Source organism: Grammomys surdaster, unplaced genomic scaffold (assembly GCF_004785775.1).
Source record: "Grammomys surdaster isolate TR1022 unplaced genomic scaffold, NIH_TR_1.0 202, whole genome shotgun sequence".
Taxonomy (NCBI): domain Eukaryota; kingdom Metazoa; phylum Chordata; class Mammalia; order Rodentia; family Muridae; genus Grammomys; species Grammomys surdaster.
Genome location: NW_021604647.1, coordinates 758,735 through 771,863, shown reverse-complemented (window position 1 = coordinate 771,863; position 13,129 = coordinate 758,735). Strand labels below are relative to the sequence as shown.

The 13,129-nt window shown below is 42.1% G+C and overlaps 1 protein-coding gene across 3 annotated transcripts in view; it reads left to right on the top strand.

The window, feature by feature from the left end:
- Dgcr8 (DGCR8 microprocessor complex subunit) overlaps positions 1-13,129 on the top strand; it is a 30,579-nt gene that overhangs the window by 6,855 nt on the left and 10,595 nt on the right. For all 3 annotated transcript variants that reach the window (XM_028770538.1, XM_028770539.1, XM_028770537.1), the window contains 6 exons: positions 1,592-1,734; positions 1,859-2,141; positions 3,374-3,571; positions 3,786-3,887; positions 4,706-4,804; positions 8,503-8,585. In XM_028770538.1, coding sequence (XP_028626371.1) covers positions 1,592-1,734; positions 1,859-2,141; positions 3,374-3,571; positions 3,786-3,887; positions 4,706-4,804; positions 8,503-8,585 — 908 coding nt within the window. The remainder of the gene's footprint in view (positions 1-1,591; positions 1,735-1,858; positions 2,142-3,373; positions 3,572-3,785; positions 3,888-4,705; positions 4,805-8,502; positions 8,586-13,129) is intronic.

The window sequence follows — 13,129 nt, the reverse complement described above, 5'->3', positions numbered from 1 at the left end:
ATTCTTGTGGTAGCCGAGCAGTGGAGATGTCATGATAGGCAATTTCAGACCAGGTGACCCTTGGTTACAGCTTCTGGGAAGGATAGTTAGGTGGTCTTTACCTTGGTAATCCTGGAAGATGGGCTTTATGCTTTTCTCATGGTTCCAGGATTCTCTATTGAGCTTCCCAAGGGGCAGCAATAGCCCTGGCTTGTTCACTTACCTAGGAGGAGTCAAGGCAGGAGCATACAGCTCTTCAGACAGCTTGGTGTATTTGACTGCCTGCTGTCAGATACGTGGCTGGGAGAAACCTGCCTTACATTGTACTGGGGCCTATAGTCTGTTTGCTGCTTCTCCTGAATTATCTCAATGTTCATGTGTGAAGCAGCTCACCTTTTGGTCAAGTTTCTGGAAGGCATACCCATGGCGTACTTCTGACCTGCAGGATTCCCTCTGGGTCCACACTCTGATGGTGACTGGTGTTGAGAACTGGGATTAGGGCTTGGTCAGCACACTGTTGCTCCTGCCCTTTTAAGTGATGCCTAGTGTTTCGGTTTAGTTTATATATATTTTCTTTAGTTTCTTGATATCATAATGCTCCTAATACCTGTAAGAGCAGGAATTAGTTAAGGTGTTTTGTTGTCTTTGTTTTTTTTATCCCCTGGTATTAGTTTTATCATTGAAGAGAGACAAGATGAAGACAAGTCTGGAACTTAAAACTGCCAGTAAAGCAAAGAAAGGATTGGAAGCAATATCTTAAAACTATATAGAATGCCAGGTGATGGTAGCCCATGCTTTTAATCCCAGCACTCAAAGACAGGCTAGTCTCCCCTTGGTCTACAGAGTAAGTTCAGGACAGCCAGGGCTACACAGAGAAACCCTGCCTGGGGAGGGGTGGTGGTGGTTGACACCCACCCCCTAAAGGAAAAAAAGAAGCAGCAAAGTGTTCTTTTTTTTTTTTTTTTTTAAAGATTTATTTATGTATATGAGTACACTGTCACTGTTTTCAGATACACCAGAAGAGGGCATCATATCCCATTACAGATGGTTGTGAGCCACCATGTGGTTGCTGGGAATTGAACTCAGGACCTCTGGAAGAGCAGTCAGTGCTCTTAACTTCTGAGCCATCTCTTCAGCCCCCAGCAAAGTGTTCTTAACTGCTGAGCCATCTCTCCAACTTGCTTTGTTTGTGGAATCAAACCCAGGGTTTGGCATATGGTAGTGTTATTTAGTGACATGCGCCTGGTCACCAGGAACAGTGAGCAATTCATTTGCAGTTTATTAGCAAAGTTTACTCACTCCAGTACCTGTCATTATAACTGGCAGATAGGAGAATTCCAGTGTTCTGTGTTTTCTCAAGGGTGGGGGTAAAAGCTAGGGTAGGGACTTGCCTTGATTGAACAACACTATTTAGGGCTTCTTGGGCATTGGTTCTCCATGTAGAAGTCCTTACGTTGTTTTATATACTATCCTATGGATGCAATTAGGGTGCATCAGGCAGATAGAAACCCACTTGGCAAAACCCACACAATTACAAAAACATGTTCAAGAGGCTTTGTCTGCAATCTTTTGCTTGTAAAGGGATTGCAGGGTGTTTTTGTGTTCTGTGCAGGTCGTGGCCGTCCACCTACAGAGCCGTTGCCTGATGGATGGATCATGACTTTTCATAACTCTGGAGTCCCTGTATACCTGCACAGAGAGTCTCGAGTGGTCACGTGGTCCAGACCCTACTTCTTGGGAACGGGAAGCATACGGGTAGGGGAGTCATCTGTCATATATTTAGGCTTGTCAGTTTTCAATGCTTTTCTGCTTGTGTTAAAGTGCAGTCAGACAGACTCAAAGTAGTCCTGATAACCCGTTTCTATGTCTCTATCTACAGAAACATGATCCTCCTCTAAGCAGTATCCCCTGTCTACATTATAAGAAAATGAAGGACAATGAGGAACGAGAGCAAAACTGTGATCTTGCCCCCAGCGGAGAGGTGTCACCTGTCAAGCCCTTGGGTCGATCTGCAGAGTTGGATTTCCCTTTGGAAGAGCCTGACTCCATGGGTGGAGACTCAGGATCCCTGGATGAGAAGGACCCACTGGGGGCTGAGGCAGCTGCTGTAGCCCTGGGACAAGTGAAGGCTAAAGTTGAGGTGTGCAAAGATGAATCAGTTGGTAAGTATACTGTAGAGCTTTCTTTCCTCTTTACTACCTGAGTTTTCACTCCTACTATATGCTATGCATCCTAGTTCCAGGTTGGTATCTGAAAGGAGATTTTTGCCTATACAGCTCATAGGCCAGACAAGCCCTTCCTCCACTTTCAAGAGAAGGCTTGAGTGGAGCGCCTACCCTCCTCCCATCCCCCCACACCCCAACTTTGTAGGCTCCGACTGCCTAAAGCTTCAGTAGAGATGACATGTCAGTGCCAACTAGCCTTTCTGGTTTTGATATGACCTCTGAAGTCTTGGTCTTTCCGTATAATATGCTCATGTAGCATTGTTTAAATTTATCTGATGAGCTTAGAATGAGCCTGCAGTCATAAATTCATCACCAAGAAACTGCCTTCCTTCTGTGGCCAGTTCCCTCCTTTTCTGTTTCTGCTTTTTTGCCTTTTAAGTACTGGGCAATGCTCTTGAGTTTTGCATTTCTCTGGTTATATGCTTGTATTTCTCACTCTTTCTTGTTCCTTTAGCTTAGTTCTGTCCCCTAGATCCCTGTTGTTGACAGAGCTCTTTCAGCCCACCTGCTGAATCACTTCCAAAGAGGTCATGCAGCTTTCAGGATTAGACTTTTTTGTATGCTGTTGGTGTGAGGTGTCCTAGGAGGGATGCAGAGAGAGGAAGCTGCTATTGAGTGGTGTGTATGAAGTGGTTTGGGAAGAGGCACATTAGTGCAGAATATCCGAGGAGCTGGAAAGCCAACTAGGTATGATTTGTTACTGAGTTTAAAGGGGCAGAGGCAAAAGTGAGATGGTCAGAGAAGGTGGTAGACACTTGCTCTTTCTTGGTAGTCAGGTACTTGCTGTTTTTTTTATGTGTATATTTAGCTTTTTCCAGCCCCAATGCTCATTTTGCACTAAGGGAAAAGCCTGAAGACTTCTTTTTTTGTTTTGTTTTTGTTTATTTTAATCCCCCATATCATTTTTATATTGTTTTTGTTAGTCCAGATAAAGTAATGATATATGCTCAGGATTCTTTCCATAAGAGGCTTGCCAGAATGATTTGAAGTAGCTGTGAAAGGACCTAATTTTTTTCTTTTCTTGCTTTTGAAAAGGTTGGGGACAGGGAAATCTGTATTGTACATCCTGAATTTGTTTAATGGCATTGCTATTCTACACAGGGCTGAGGAAAACATGATTCTTAGCTTTGGAAATCTGATAATGTAGTTTTCTGGTATATCTTGGACAGACCTGGAGGAATTTCGTAATTACCTGGAGAAGCGTTTTGACTTTGAGCAAGTAACTGTGAAAAAATTCAGGACTTGGGCTGAGCGGCGTCAGTTCAACCGTGAGATGAAGCGGAAGCAGGCCGAGTCAGAGAGGCCCATCCTGCCAGCCAACCAGAAGCTGATCACTCTGTCTGTGCAAGATGCACCCACAAAGAAAGGTGGGCCAGGCTTGTACTGTCAGCATCAACAGATGGGACATGTTATTGTCATTTTCATGTGCTTAGTCTGTGTTTGAGTTGCACTTACCCCAAATGTGTGTTTTTTGTAATACAGAGACTGCTGTGTTCATAGTGGTAAGCCCCTAATGAGTGACTCAGTGATGTAGATTGTCCAAGTTCCTGAGTTTACCTGAGATAGTTCTTTTTGTCACAGAGTTTGTCATCAATCCCAATGGGAAGTCTGAGGTTTGCATCCTGCACGAATACATGCAGCGTGTCCTCAAGGTCCGCCCTGTTTATAATTTCTTTGAATGTGGTAAGTTCAAACCCATTTTAGTTCTGAAGAGTCTCATACATCATTTTGGTCATGGCTGGAGGTGGGAGTGAGTACATTGGGCCTGCTGGGTTGGGTAGACATGCAAGGCAAGGAGAGAGAGAGAAATATGGAGCAGATGGGATCTTATTTTTACATCAGTGACCCTTGAGAGGGGAGATTGCTCAGCTTTTCCCTTTGAGTTTGTCCCAATTTCCCCCTTCCCCTTTTCTTGTCTTTGGTCTGCCTTGGTGGCTTCTGACTGTTATTAAAAACAGTCTGTAATAAAGACCATTCTGCTGTGCTTGAGTTCTTTTATGATTTTCTGTCCTGTGTCCACCACTCGCCATCTTCCAATGAGGAAGAAGCCTTCATCTGACCACACTTTTTGCCAGCTCTGTCTTCTGTGGGTTGTTCTCACGGTTTATGAATGCCAATGTGGTTGCCTTTGGGAGCTGAGACCTAGGATCACTTCTTTTGATGGGCGGGGTGGCTGTTCCTCAGATGTCCTTGATCCTATGCTTTGCTATTCTTGACAGTCCTGTTTGTCTTTCAGAAACCTCATCCCTACCTTGTCCCTGTACTGGACAGCTCTGTCTCCAGCTTCTGCTTCCCCTTTGGATAATTTCCCATAGTGCCCCTTACTCTTCAACTTTCCCATCGTACCCTTTGTTGTCTGTGGTTTCCAACCTTGTCTTTGCATCTCAGACAAGCGTAGACATGATTTATTCAGGGGTATCTTGTCAGGGCTGGCCAACTTTGTATTAGCATGCTTTTAATGTTTTGTCAAGTGTTTTATAACCAGTAATTTTAATTTTAAGAGAATCCAAGTGAGCCTTTTGGTGCCTCCGTGACCATTGATGGTGTGACTTATGGATCTGGAACTGCAAGCAGCAAAAAACTTGCGAAGAATAAAGCTGGTAATGTGGTTTGCTTGATATCAGCTACTTTTCCTGTTGCTGGGATAAGATGGCCTTACAAAAGCAACTTAAGAAAGGAAGGGCTTGTTTTGGCTCATCAGTTTATCTTGGTGTGACAGGCATGGTGCAGGAGCTTGTGGGTGCTGCTAAAATGGCATCTGCAGTCAGGAGCTTACAACTTCCTTTCCCCTTTTTGTTCAGCCCAGCACCTCAGCCCATGGGATGGTGCCACTTAGCATTAAGGTGGGTTTTCCCACCTTAGTTTACCATATCTAAATAGTCCAGATCCTAACTTGATTTAGATATTCATCACAGGCATGCCCAGAAGTTGGTAATCAGAATTAAACATCACATTTGGTATCCCAGAAACATGCTGCATGCTGGGTTTTCATCTCTGATTAGCAAGTAGCTGAATAATGCCTGTAGGTTTTTATGGGTATAGGTAAGACATTTATTTGTGTTACCTATTTTATTTTATTTATTTATTTATTTATTTATTTATTTATTTATTTATTTTTGAGACAGGGTTTCTCTGTGTAGCCCTGGCTGTCCTGGAACTCACTCTGTAGACCAGGCTGGCCTCGAACTCAGAAATCTGCCTGCCTCTGCCTCCCAAGTGCTGGGATAAAAGGCGTGCGCCACCACTGCCCAGCTACCTATTTTATTTTTAAAGGTGCTTTTTAAAAAGACTTAATTTGGGTGTGTGGGTGTGTGGGTGTGCGTTTGTGTATGTATGTACGTGTATATATATATACCTATATGTACACGTGTGTACTACTTGTGTGCTGGTGCCCTCAGAGGCCAGAAGAGGGCATTGGATTCTTTGGATTTGGAATTAAAGGAAGTTGTGAGTCACTTGATATGAGTGCTGAGAATCAAACCCAGAGCCTCAAGTGCCTTTAACCCTTATTGGGTCATCTCTTCTGCCCTGTCCTTTGATTTTTAAAACATAAGAGTAGTTTATAGTAAGTGACTGTAATGTAGTACTGAGAAGCTGCTACTGGACCATTGTGAATTTCAGGCTAGCCTTGGCTACAGAGCAATGCTGTCTTAAAACTAAGGGCTGGAGATATAATTAAGCTTTAGAGTAGGTCAAGGACAAAATATAATAATTATGTGCTTATTTTAATTGATTTAAACTAAAAGAGTAAAAAGACTTTGATGAGTTAGAAAGATGGGTCAGTAGTAAAGACCATGTAGTATTCTTTTACTGGAACCAAGTTTGTCCTGCTGTGACAAAGCACCGTGACCCCAAGGCAGCTTTACAATAAAGCATTTAATTGGGGCTTGTGGTTTCAGAGGTCCATGACCATGGCAGCAGGCAGGCATTGGAGCTGTAGCTTAGAATTTTTATCAGATCTACAAGCTTGAGGCATGGGGGTGGGGGGAGGGAGGGAAGGAGAGAAGGGGAGGAGGGAGGAGAAGAAAGGAGAGGAGAGAAGAGAAGAGAGAGAGTGCTAACTTGAAATGGTGTGGGCTTTTGAAGCCCCAAACCACAAGGCCATGCCTCAGAATCCTTTTCCAAATGTTTTACCTCCTAGGGACTAAGCATTCAAAATCTGGAGACTATGGGGTGGGGCTAGGGAGAAAGGGGGGGCATTCTCATTCAATTCCCCATAATTCTCAGAACCCACATGGTACAGCTTACAAAGAACTTTAACTCTAGCTCCAGGGCAATCTAATGCCTCTGGCTTCTGCACAAACATATACACATAATCAAGATTCTAGCCAGGTGTATGTGGTAGCACACATTTAATCCCACCATTTGGGAGGCAGAGACTGACAGATCTCTTTGAGTTTGAGGCCAGCCTGGTCTACAAAGTTCCAGGACAGTTAGGGCTATGTCTCAGAAACAATTAGATTTTTATTTTTTTTAAAGTGACTTTATATATTAGAGGGCCTCTTTCTACTGAATAATAACAGAGTCAGTGTCTTCTGTTCTTACTCCAGCCAAATGTAGATTTGGGTATGCTTATAGCTAACTGGGCCATATGGGGCACATGCAAGTGTGTTTTGTTTTGTTTTATTTATTTATTTATTTATTTATTTATGCGTGTTTTTTTAAAAAAGACTTTATATTTACACAAGTTTGTTTTTAAACAGCAAAATATGGGCATGGTAAGAGAAAAGATAGATTGTATGCTATGATCATTTTGATATTTGTTTAGATTATTTCCTGAGTCCTTCTGACTTCAGATTGGGGATTAAAGAGTCATTGTGAACAGTTTTCATCCCAAGAACTAGTGTTTTCTTTTAGACCTACTATCCCATGTCTCTGCCTTCTGCCTTTATGGATAGATAGACAGCATTTTTGCACCAAGCTGTTTTGACCAGCATTGGGGTTATTTGGTTCTTCTGAGCAGTGGAGTATATTGTAGATTATTAGTGTTAGGTATACTTCTGGCCCTGGTACATACAAGGCCATTCTTGAACTTTACCTATGGGATTGTTGTCTTCCAGAACTGGTCTCTGTTTAGAACCGGAGATATTCCAGTTTTCTCAGTCTCACTAGGTCAGGGGGAGGATCTTCTACTTCTTTTTTTTTTTTTTAAAGATCTATTTATTTATTATATATGAATACACTGTAGCTGTCTTCAGACACACCAGAAGAGGGCATCAGATCCCATTACAGGTGGTTATGAGCCACCATGTGGTTGCTGGGATTTGAACTCAGGACCTCTGGAAGTGCAGTCAGTGCTCTTAACCACTGAGCCATCTCTCCAGCCCCGATCTTCTACTTCTAAGAATCAGTTTCTCTGCTATTTTTTAGTGGCCATTACTGAGGACAGTGGCTTTCTATGTCATGTTACTGGCTGTCCTCTGTTCAGTTGCCCTTAGCTTACATATTCTGACTTAGTCTCCAAGATACCCTGATACCTATTTTGCTAACTTACTCATGCAGAGTTAGGAATTGAGCCAGGTCCTCCCATGTAAGGTGTGTTACCACTGAGCTAATCTCTATCTTCTGCAGTACATTATAGAAGAATTCAGTCTAAAAAGACTGCAGGTCAACAAATTGTCAAGACTTTCAACAGATAGCTTTTGAGATAGGACCTGGCAGATGAATGGAAACCCCCTCAGGCCTATCCTAAGCTATTCTTTACAAGATTACCAGTCTGTGTTCTGGACTTTGTGTCCTCCACCTGTATTTCGGCTACTCACTGTAGGTATCTGCACTGTTTGGTCTTTATTACAAACTTATTTTGCTGAGATGTCTTACCAACAATGCTGTGCTGGACCAGACAGCAGTTAGTCCATAGCTATTGCATGCATTCTTTCCCCATTGTGAGTGGCCTGTTGATGATCCTTACACATGGTTCTTCCAGAGTTCCTCAGATATGCCCATCTACCTCTTAGCAGCTGTTGTCCATGTGTTGTAGTCCATAGCACCCTGTTGTCAGTCCTCCTTGGGTGCAGGCTTTACCAAGCCATCTTTTTCTTGCAACTTGATTCCTCTAAAAACACAGATGGAGATGTAAGGTCCTCCCTTGGTAAAATTGGCATGCAAACTTGTATTATCTCACTGTCCCTTTTCAGGTTTCACTTGTTCTTTATCCCCTCATAATTCTACCTTTTAAAGTGCTGTTGCTGCTTTTGGCTATGAGTGTGGGAGCCAGCATGTAGGCTCACTGCTTGCTGGGCAACATACAGGGTTATTTTTGGGCTTCCCCTCACCTCAGACTTTTTTCTTTTTGTAGCCCGAGCCACACTGGAAATTCTTATCCCTGACTTTGTTAAGCAGACCTCTGAGGAGAAGCCTAAAGATAGTGAGGAACTGGAGGTGAGTGTGGTGACCTTGTTCTCCTGGGAACTACCATACAGCCACTGACCCCATTGCCTCAACCAGGGATGTACACCATGTCAAGGGTATAATCATCAGCCTGTAAGAGGAGCTCGCTTACCTTTGTGAAGACAGAGGAGAAAGTCTTGAAGACTTTACCATTTAGTTATGTATGTTACACGAGTAGATCTATGATGGAAATGAATCTGGCAGAGTGTCTAAGATTGAGATTGTTGTTACAACTATCTAAAACCCTGTCCTGTAGAAACCTTTTAGGATAAATGTGGTTTTACAGCTATTCATAGCAAAAGAGTTTAATTTGGTTTTAAATTGATTTCTTGTCTGTTCTAAGTTTCTTGTGGTCACTGGTCATTTTAAAACCAGACTGTTGAGTTCTTTGGCTTTTGAACTCTTTTGCTATCTTTAGGTTCAGTTATAAAGGAGTCCTGAACATTTTTAGGAATTGTGTTGCCTTGGCTTTTCAGAGTTCTTGTGTTTCTACACTGTGTCTTGCATATCTTTTGGGATAGGTATCTCTTCAAGTTATTAAATTTATTTAAATGGGAGACAAAGACAGGCAGATCTCTGTGAGTTTGAGGTCAGGCTAGTCTACATAATTAGTTCCAGGCCAGCCAATAGCTACATGGTGAGACCCTGTTGTTCAAACAAAACAAAACAAAACAAAACAAAAAAACAAAAAAATTTTTTTACTTATAGATTTTTAAGTTTTATGGGGTCTTGTTAGTGGAGTCTTATTGGGTTCTTGGAATATATTCCCTATTTGCACTAAGAGAGAGAACAGTCTCTCTAAAAATAATTCTGTTTTTATATTAAATTGATTTATTATTTACTTTGGTGGTTACGTATGTGCGTGGTTGCATGCATGCTGTGATATATATGTGATGGTAGATGAACAACCTGAGGGGGAGTGGGTTCTTTCCTTCTACCATATGCATTCTGGGACTGAAACTCTGGCCCTCAAGCTTATGTGACAAGTGCATTTGCCATTGAGCCATTCTATGATGTTTAACTACATTTAACTATTAGGAAAGGAGAACAGTAGTAAACTAAGAAAAAGAAAAGTTGTATGGGGTGAAGGTATAAGAAAAAGTCCTGGCCAGGCGGTGGTGGCGCACACCTTTAATCCCAGCACTTGGGAGGCAGAGGCAGGCGGATTTCTGAGTTTGAAGCCAGCCTGGTCTACAGAGTGAGTTCCAGGACAGCCAGGGCTACACAGAGAAACCCTGTCTCGAAAAACCAAAAAAAAAAAAAAAAAAAAAGAAAAGAAAAAGTCCTGGCTTGGTATGGCATGGTAGTGTATGCCTGTAGTCCTAATACTTGGGAAGTAGAGACAAGAGGACCAAAACAAGAACAAATGTGGGTACTCAAAGTCAGCTTGAGCTATATGAGACACTGTTTCAAATCAAACCAAAAATAAAAATAGAAAGAAAACTTAAGTGATCACACAAGAACACAATACAAAAGGAAAGAAAAGGGAAGGGAGCCAGCAGGAGATCTTCTTTCTTGCTGATGACAAGAGAAAGGATGAGTCCTTTTTCTCCAGGCTCGTTTTATAGGTGAGTGAAGTCCAAAACAATTCAGAAGAAAAGAGCTTTTCTCAAGCTGTATTGTTGGGTTGAAAGTCCTGTTTTGTGGGCCTAGTTATGCTGCAAAGTACAATAGCCTCCCTCAAAATGCTTCTATTAGCCTAGCTAAAGGACATTCTCTTTCTCTCTGAGCACCAGAGGCCCTCTGTCTGGTGGGTTTGTGGTGGGAAGTTTTTTTGTGTATGTGTGTATGTACATATAAACAGAGAATAACCTCAGGTATACCTTAGGTGCTAGCCACATTTTTTGGGAGTATTTGTCTGGCCTGGCATACCCAGTAGATTTGGTTGCTTGGCAAGTACTAGGGATAAGTCTGTCTTTTCATGCCTACAACACCACCATGCTTGGAATTAGTGTTGGTTCTTGAGATTGAACCTTGGATTTTATGCTTATGCAGAAAACACTTTGCCAACTACTTGAGCTGTCTTCTCAGCCTTTAGGGTAGAAAATTCTGCCCAGCAGCAGTTAATTTTCTCCACCCTCTGAGAATATCCAAAGTAGCGAGGCCAAAGCAGTCTGCACTATCTAGCCAAAGGGTTCATCTTAACTGCCCTGGCCTCAGTTCTGTCCTGCACTCCACTTGTATTCACACCTAGCTAGCTCCCTCTTATTAGCATTTGGCTTGCAGCTTCCTTATCTGCTTGCTCTGGGCTTCAGTCTGATACAGTTGCCATGTACCATCCAAGTATGTATGTCTGAACCTGATTCACATCCAGTTTCCCAGGTTCACATGCATTCTTTTTTTTCCCCCCTTTAATTAAAAGATTAATACATTATTTTCCTTCCCTCCAATCTCTCTGATGCCGTACCACTCCCATTCTTGGGTAGTCAAATTAGCCAGTGGACAACTTTGAAGTTTGGAGATCGGAAAATATAGGATTTTCTCTCCCTAGCTTAATGGTATATAAGACCTCTCCTGAGATAGTTCCCCTCCATGATACCAGTGAGCAAGATAAGTGCTTGATTACAGGAATTTTTTTAATATTCCTTAAATTTATTTGTGTATGTGCATGGAAATCAGAGGATGGCTTATGAGAGTTGGCTCTCTACTGTATTGGTTCTGGAGATTGAATATAGATTGTTGGCTTGGTGGCAAGTACTTTTACCTACTTAGTCATCTCAATAGCCCTAGATAAAGAATTAGTTGATTAGCTTCCTAGCCCATACTGCCTTTTATCTTTTCTGGTTTCTGATAAGAAACTGTTTTGGATATAGAACTATCACAAATTTAAGCTCATCCTGGGCTAGGCAGTAAGACCTGTTTCAAAAAATAAAACACCAAAGAGTGGGGTATATCTTGATGGCAGAGCACTTTGCTAATGTATATAAGGCCCTGGGTTTGATTTCCAGCATTGGAAGGAAGGAAGAAGAACAGAAAAGGAAAGACAAACAAACATTGCTTGTTAACCTCTGAGTTTTCTGTGTCCACTGAATAGATTATCTTCTGCTTTCAAGAAGCTCTGTTTGCCCTTCAGTGGATGATGAGTCTACAAACAGATGCGTGAGGTTATTCCACTTGGGATTTATTTAGCTTGCTGCTTTTTGGTTTTTGTTTTGAGACAGAGTCTGTCTCTGGCAGTCCTAGAACTCAACTATATACACAAGATTGGCCTTGAACTCAGAGAAATCCACCTGGTTTGCTTCCTGAGTGCTGGCATTAAAAGCACGAACCACCACATGGGCTACTGTGATTTTTTTTTTTTTTTTTTCCTCCTGAGACCAGGTTTTGCTGTGCAGCTTGGCTGTCTTGGAACTTGATCTGTAGACCAGCTGGCCTTGAACACACAGATCTGAGCACTGAATTAAAGGCCACTACCTTCTGAGTATAAATTTTTACACTTACTGGTGATTTTAATTTGTCCTAAAGGTTTCTGCAACTTTCCCTTATTTTTATTTTTGTTCCTAGACTAGATAATCTTAACAGACCTACCTTCATGTTTGGTGATATTTCTTCTGCCGATTTGAATCTACTAGGAAACACTTCTAGTGAATGTTTTATAATCCTCTCTTTGCCCTTCTTCTTGTGTTAGGATAACTCTGTCCCTGAGTCATAAATCCAGCCTCATCCCCACTCCTACCCTTGTGAGTGTGTTTGTTTTGAGACAGTGTCTCACTATGTAGCCTTGCTGTCCTGGAACTCTTTATGTACCTCCTAGAGATCCACCTTCTGCCTCCCAGGGCTGGGATTAAAGGCATATACTATCAGCGTTTAAGAACACTTAACTATTCTTGCAAAGGACCCACGTTTGGACCTAAACATTGGATGGGTTACAACCACTGGTACTTCCAGTTCCAGGGGATTCAATACTTTTGGCCTTACTGGGCACATTCATTCATATATACATACAAACATAATTTAAAGTGATAAAAATAAATAATAAAAATTATAAAAGTAGAAGCTGGAGAGATTGTTGAATGCTTGAGGACCTGAATTTGGTCCTGCCCCCCATCCCTCCTTCTAGATCTGATGCCCTTTTCTGGCCTTTGTGGTCACTGTACACAAGTGGTACACAGACATGCATGAGGTTAAAGCACCCATACATACAAATAAATTTTTTTTGAGAAAGAATTTTAAACTCAGAAGGAAACTCAAGGACAATATATTGGTATTACAAAGAGTAGGATCGGGCAGGCAAGCTAGAGATCTTACCAGCTACCAGTAGGAGGAGGATAAAGGACAGACAGTGAGAACAAGTGAGGACAAGATGTGCCAGTAGAAAAGAGAGCTTGGTGCTGTGGACCTTTGTCTGTAGGTTGTGTGTCTGTGTGTTCGTTTCTTGCTGCCCGTCAGTGTCAGAAGTTAATAACTGGTATCTCCGTAACTCCTTCTTTATCTTCTTTCAGAGACAAGGCCTCACTGTGTAGCTGTCTCAGTTGCTCTGGATCTCTCTCTCTCTCTCTCTCTCTCTCTCTCTCTCTCTCTCTCTCTCTCTCTCT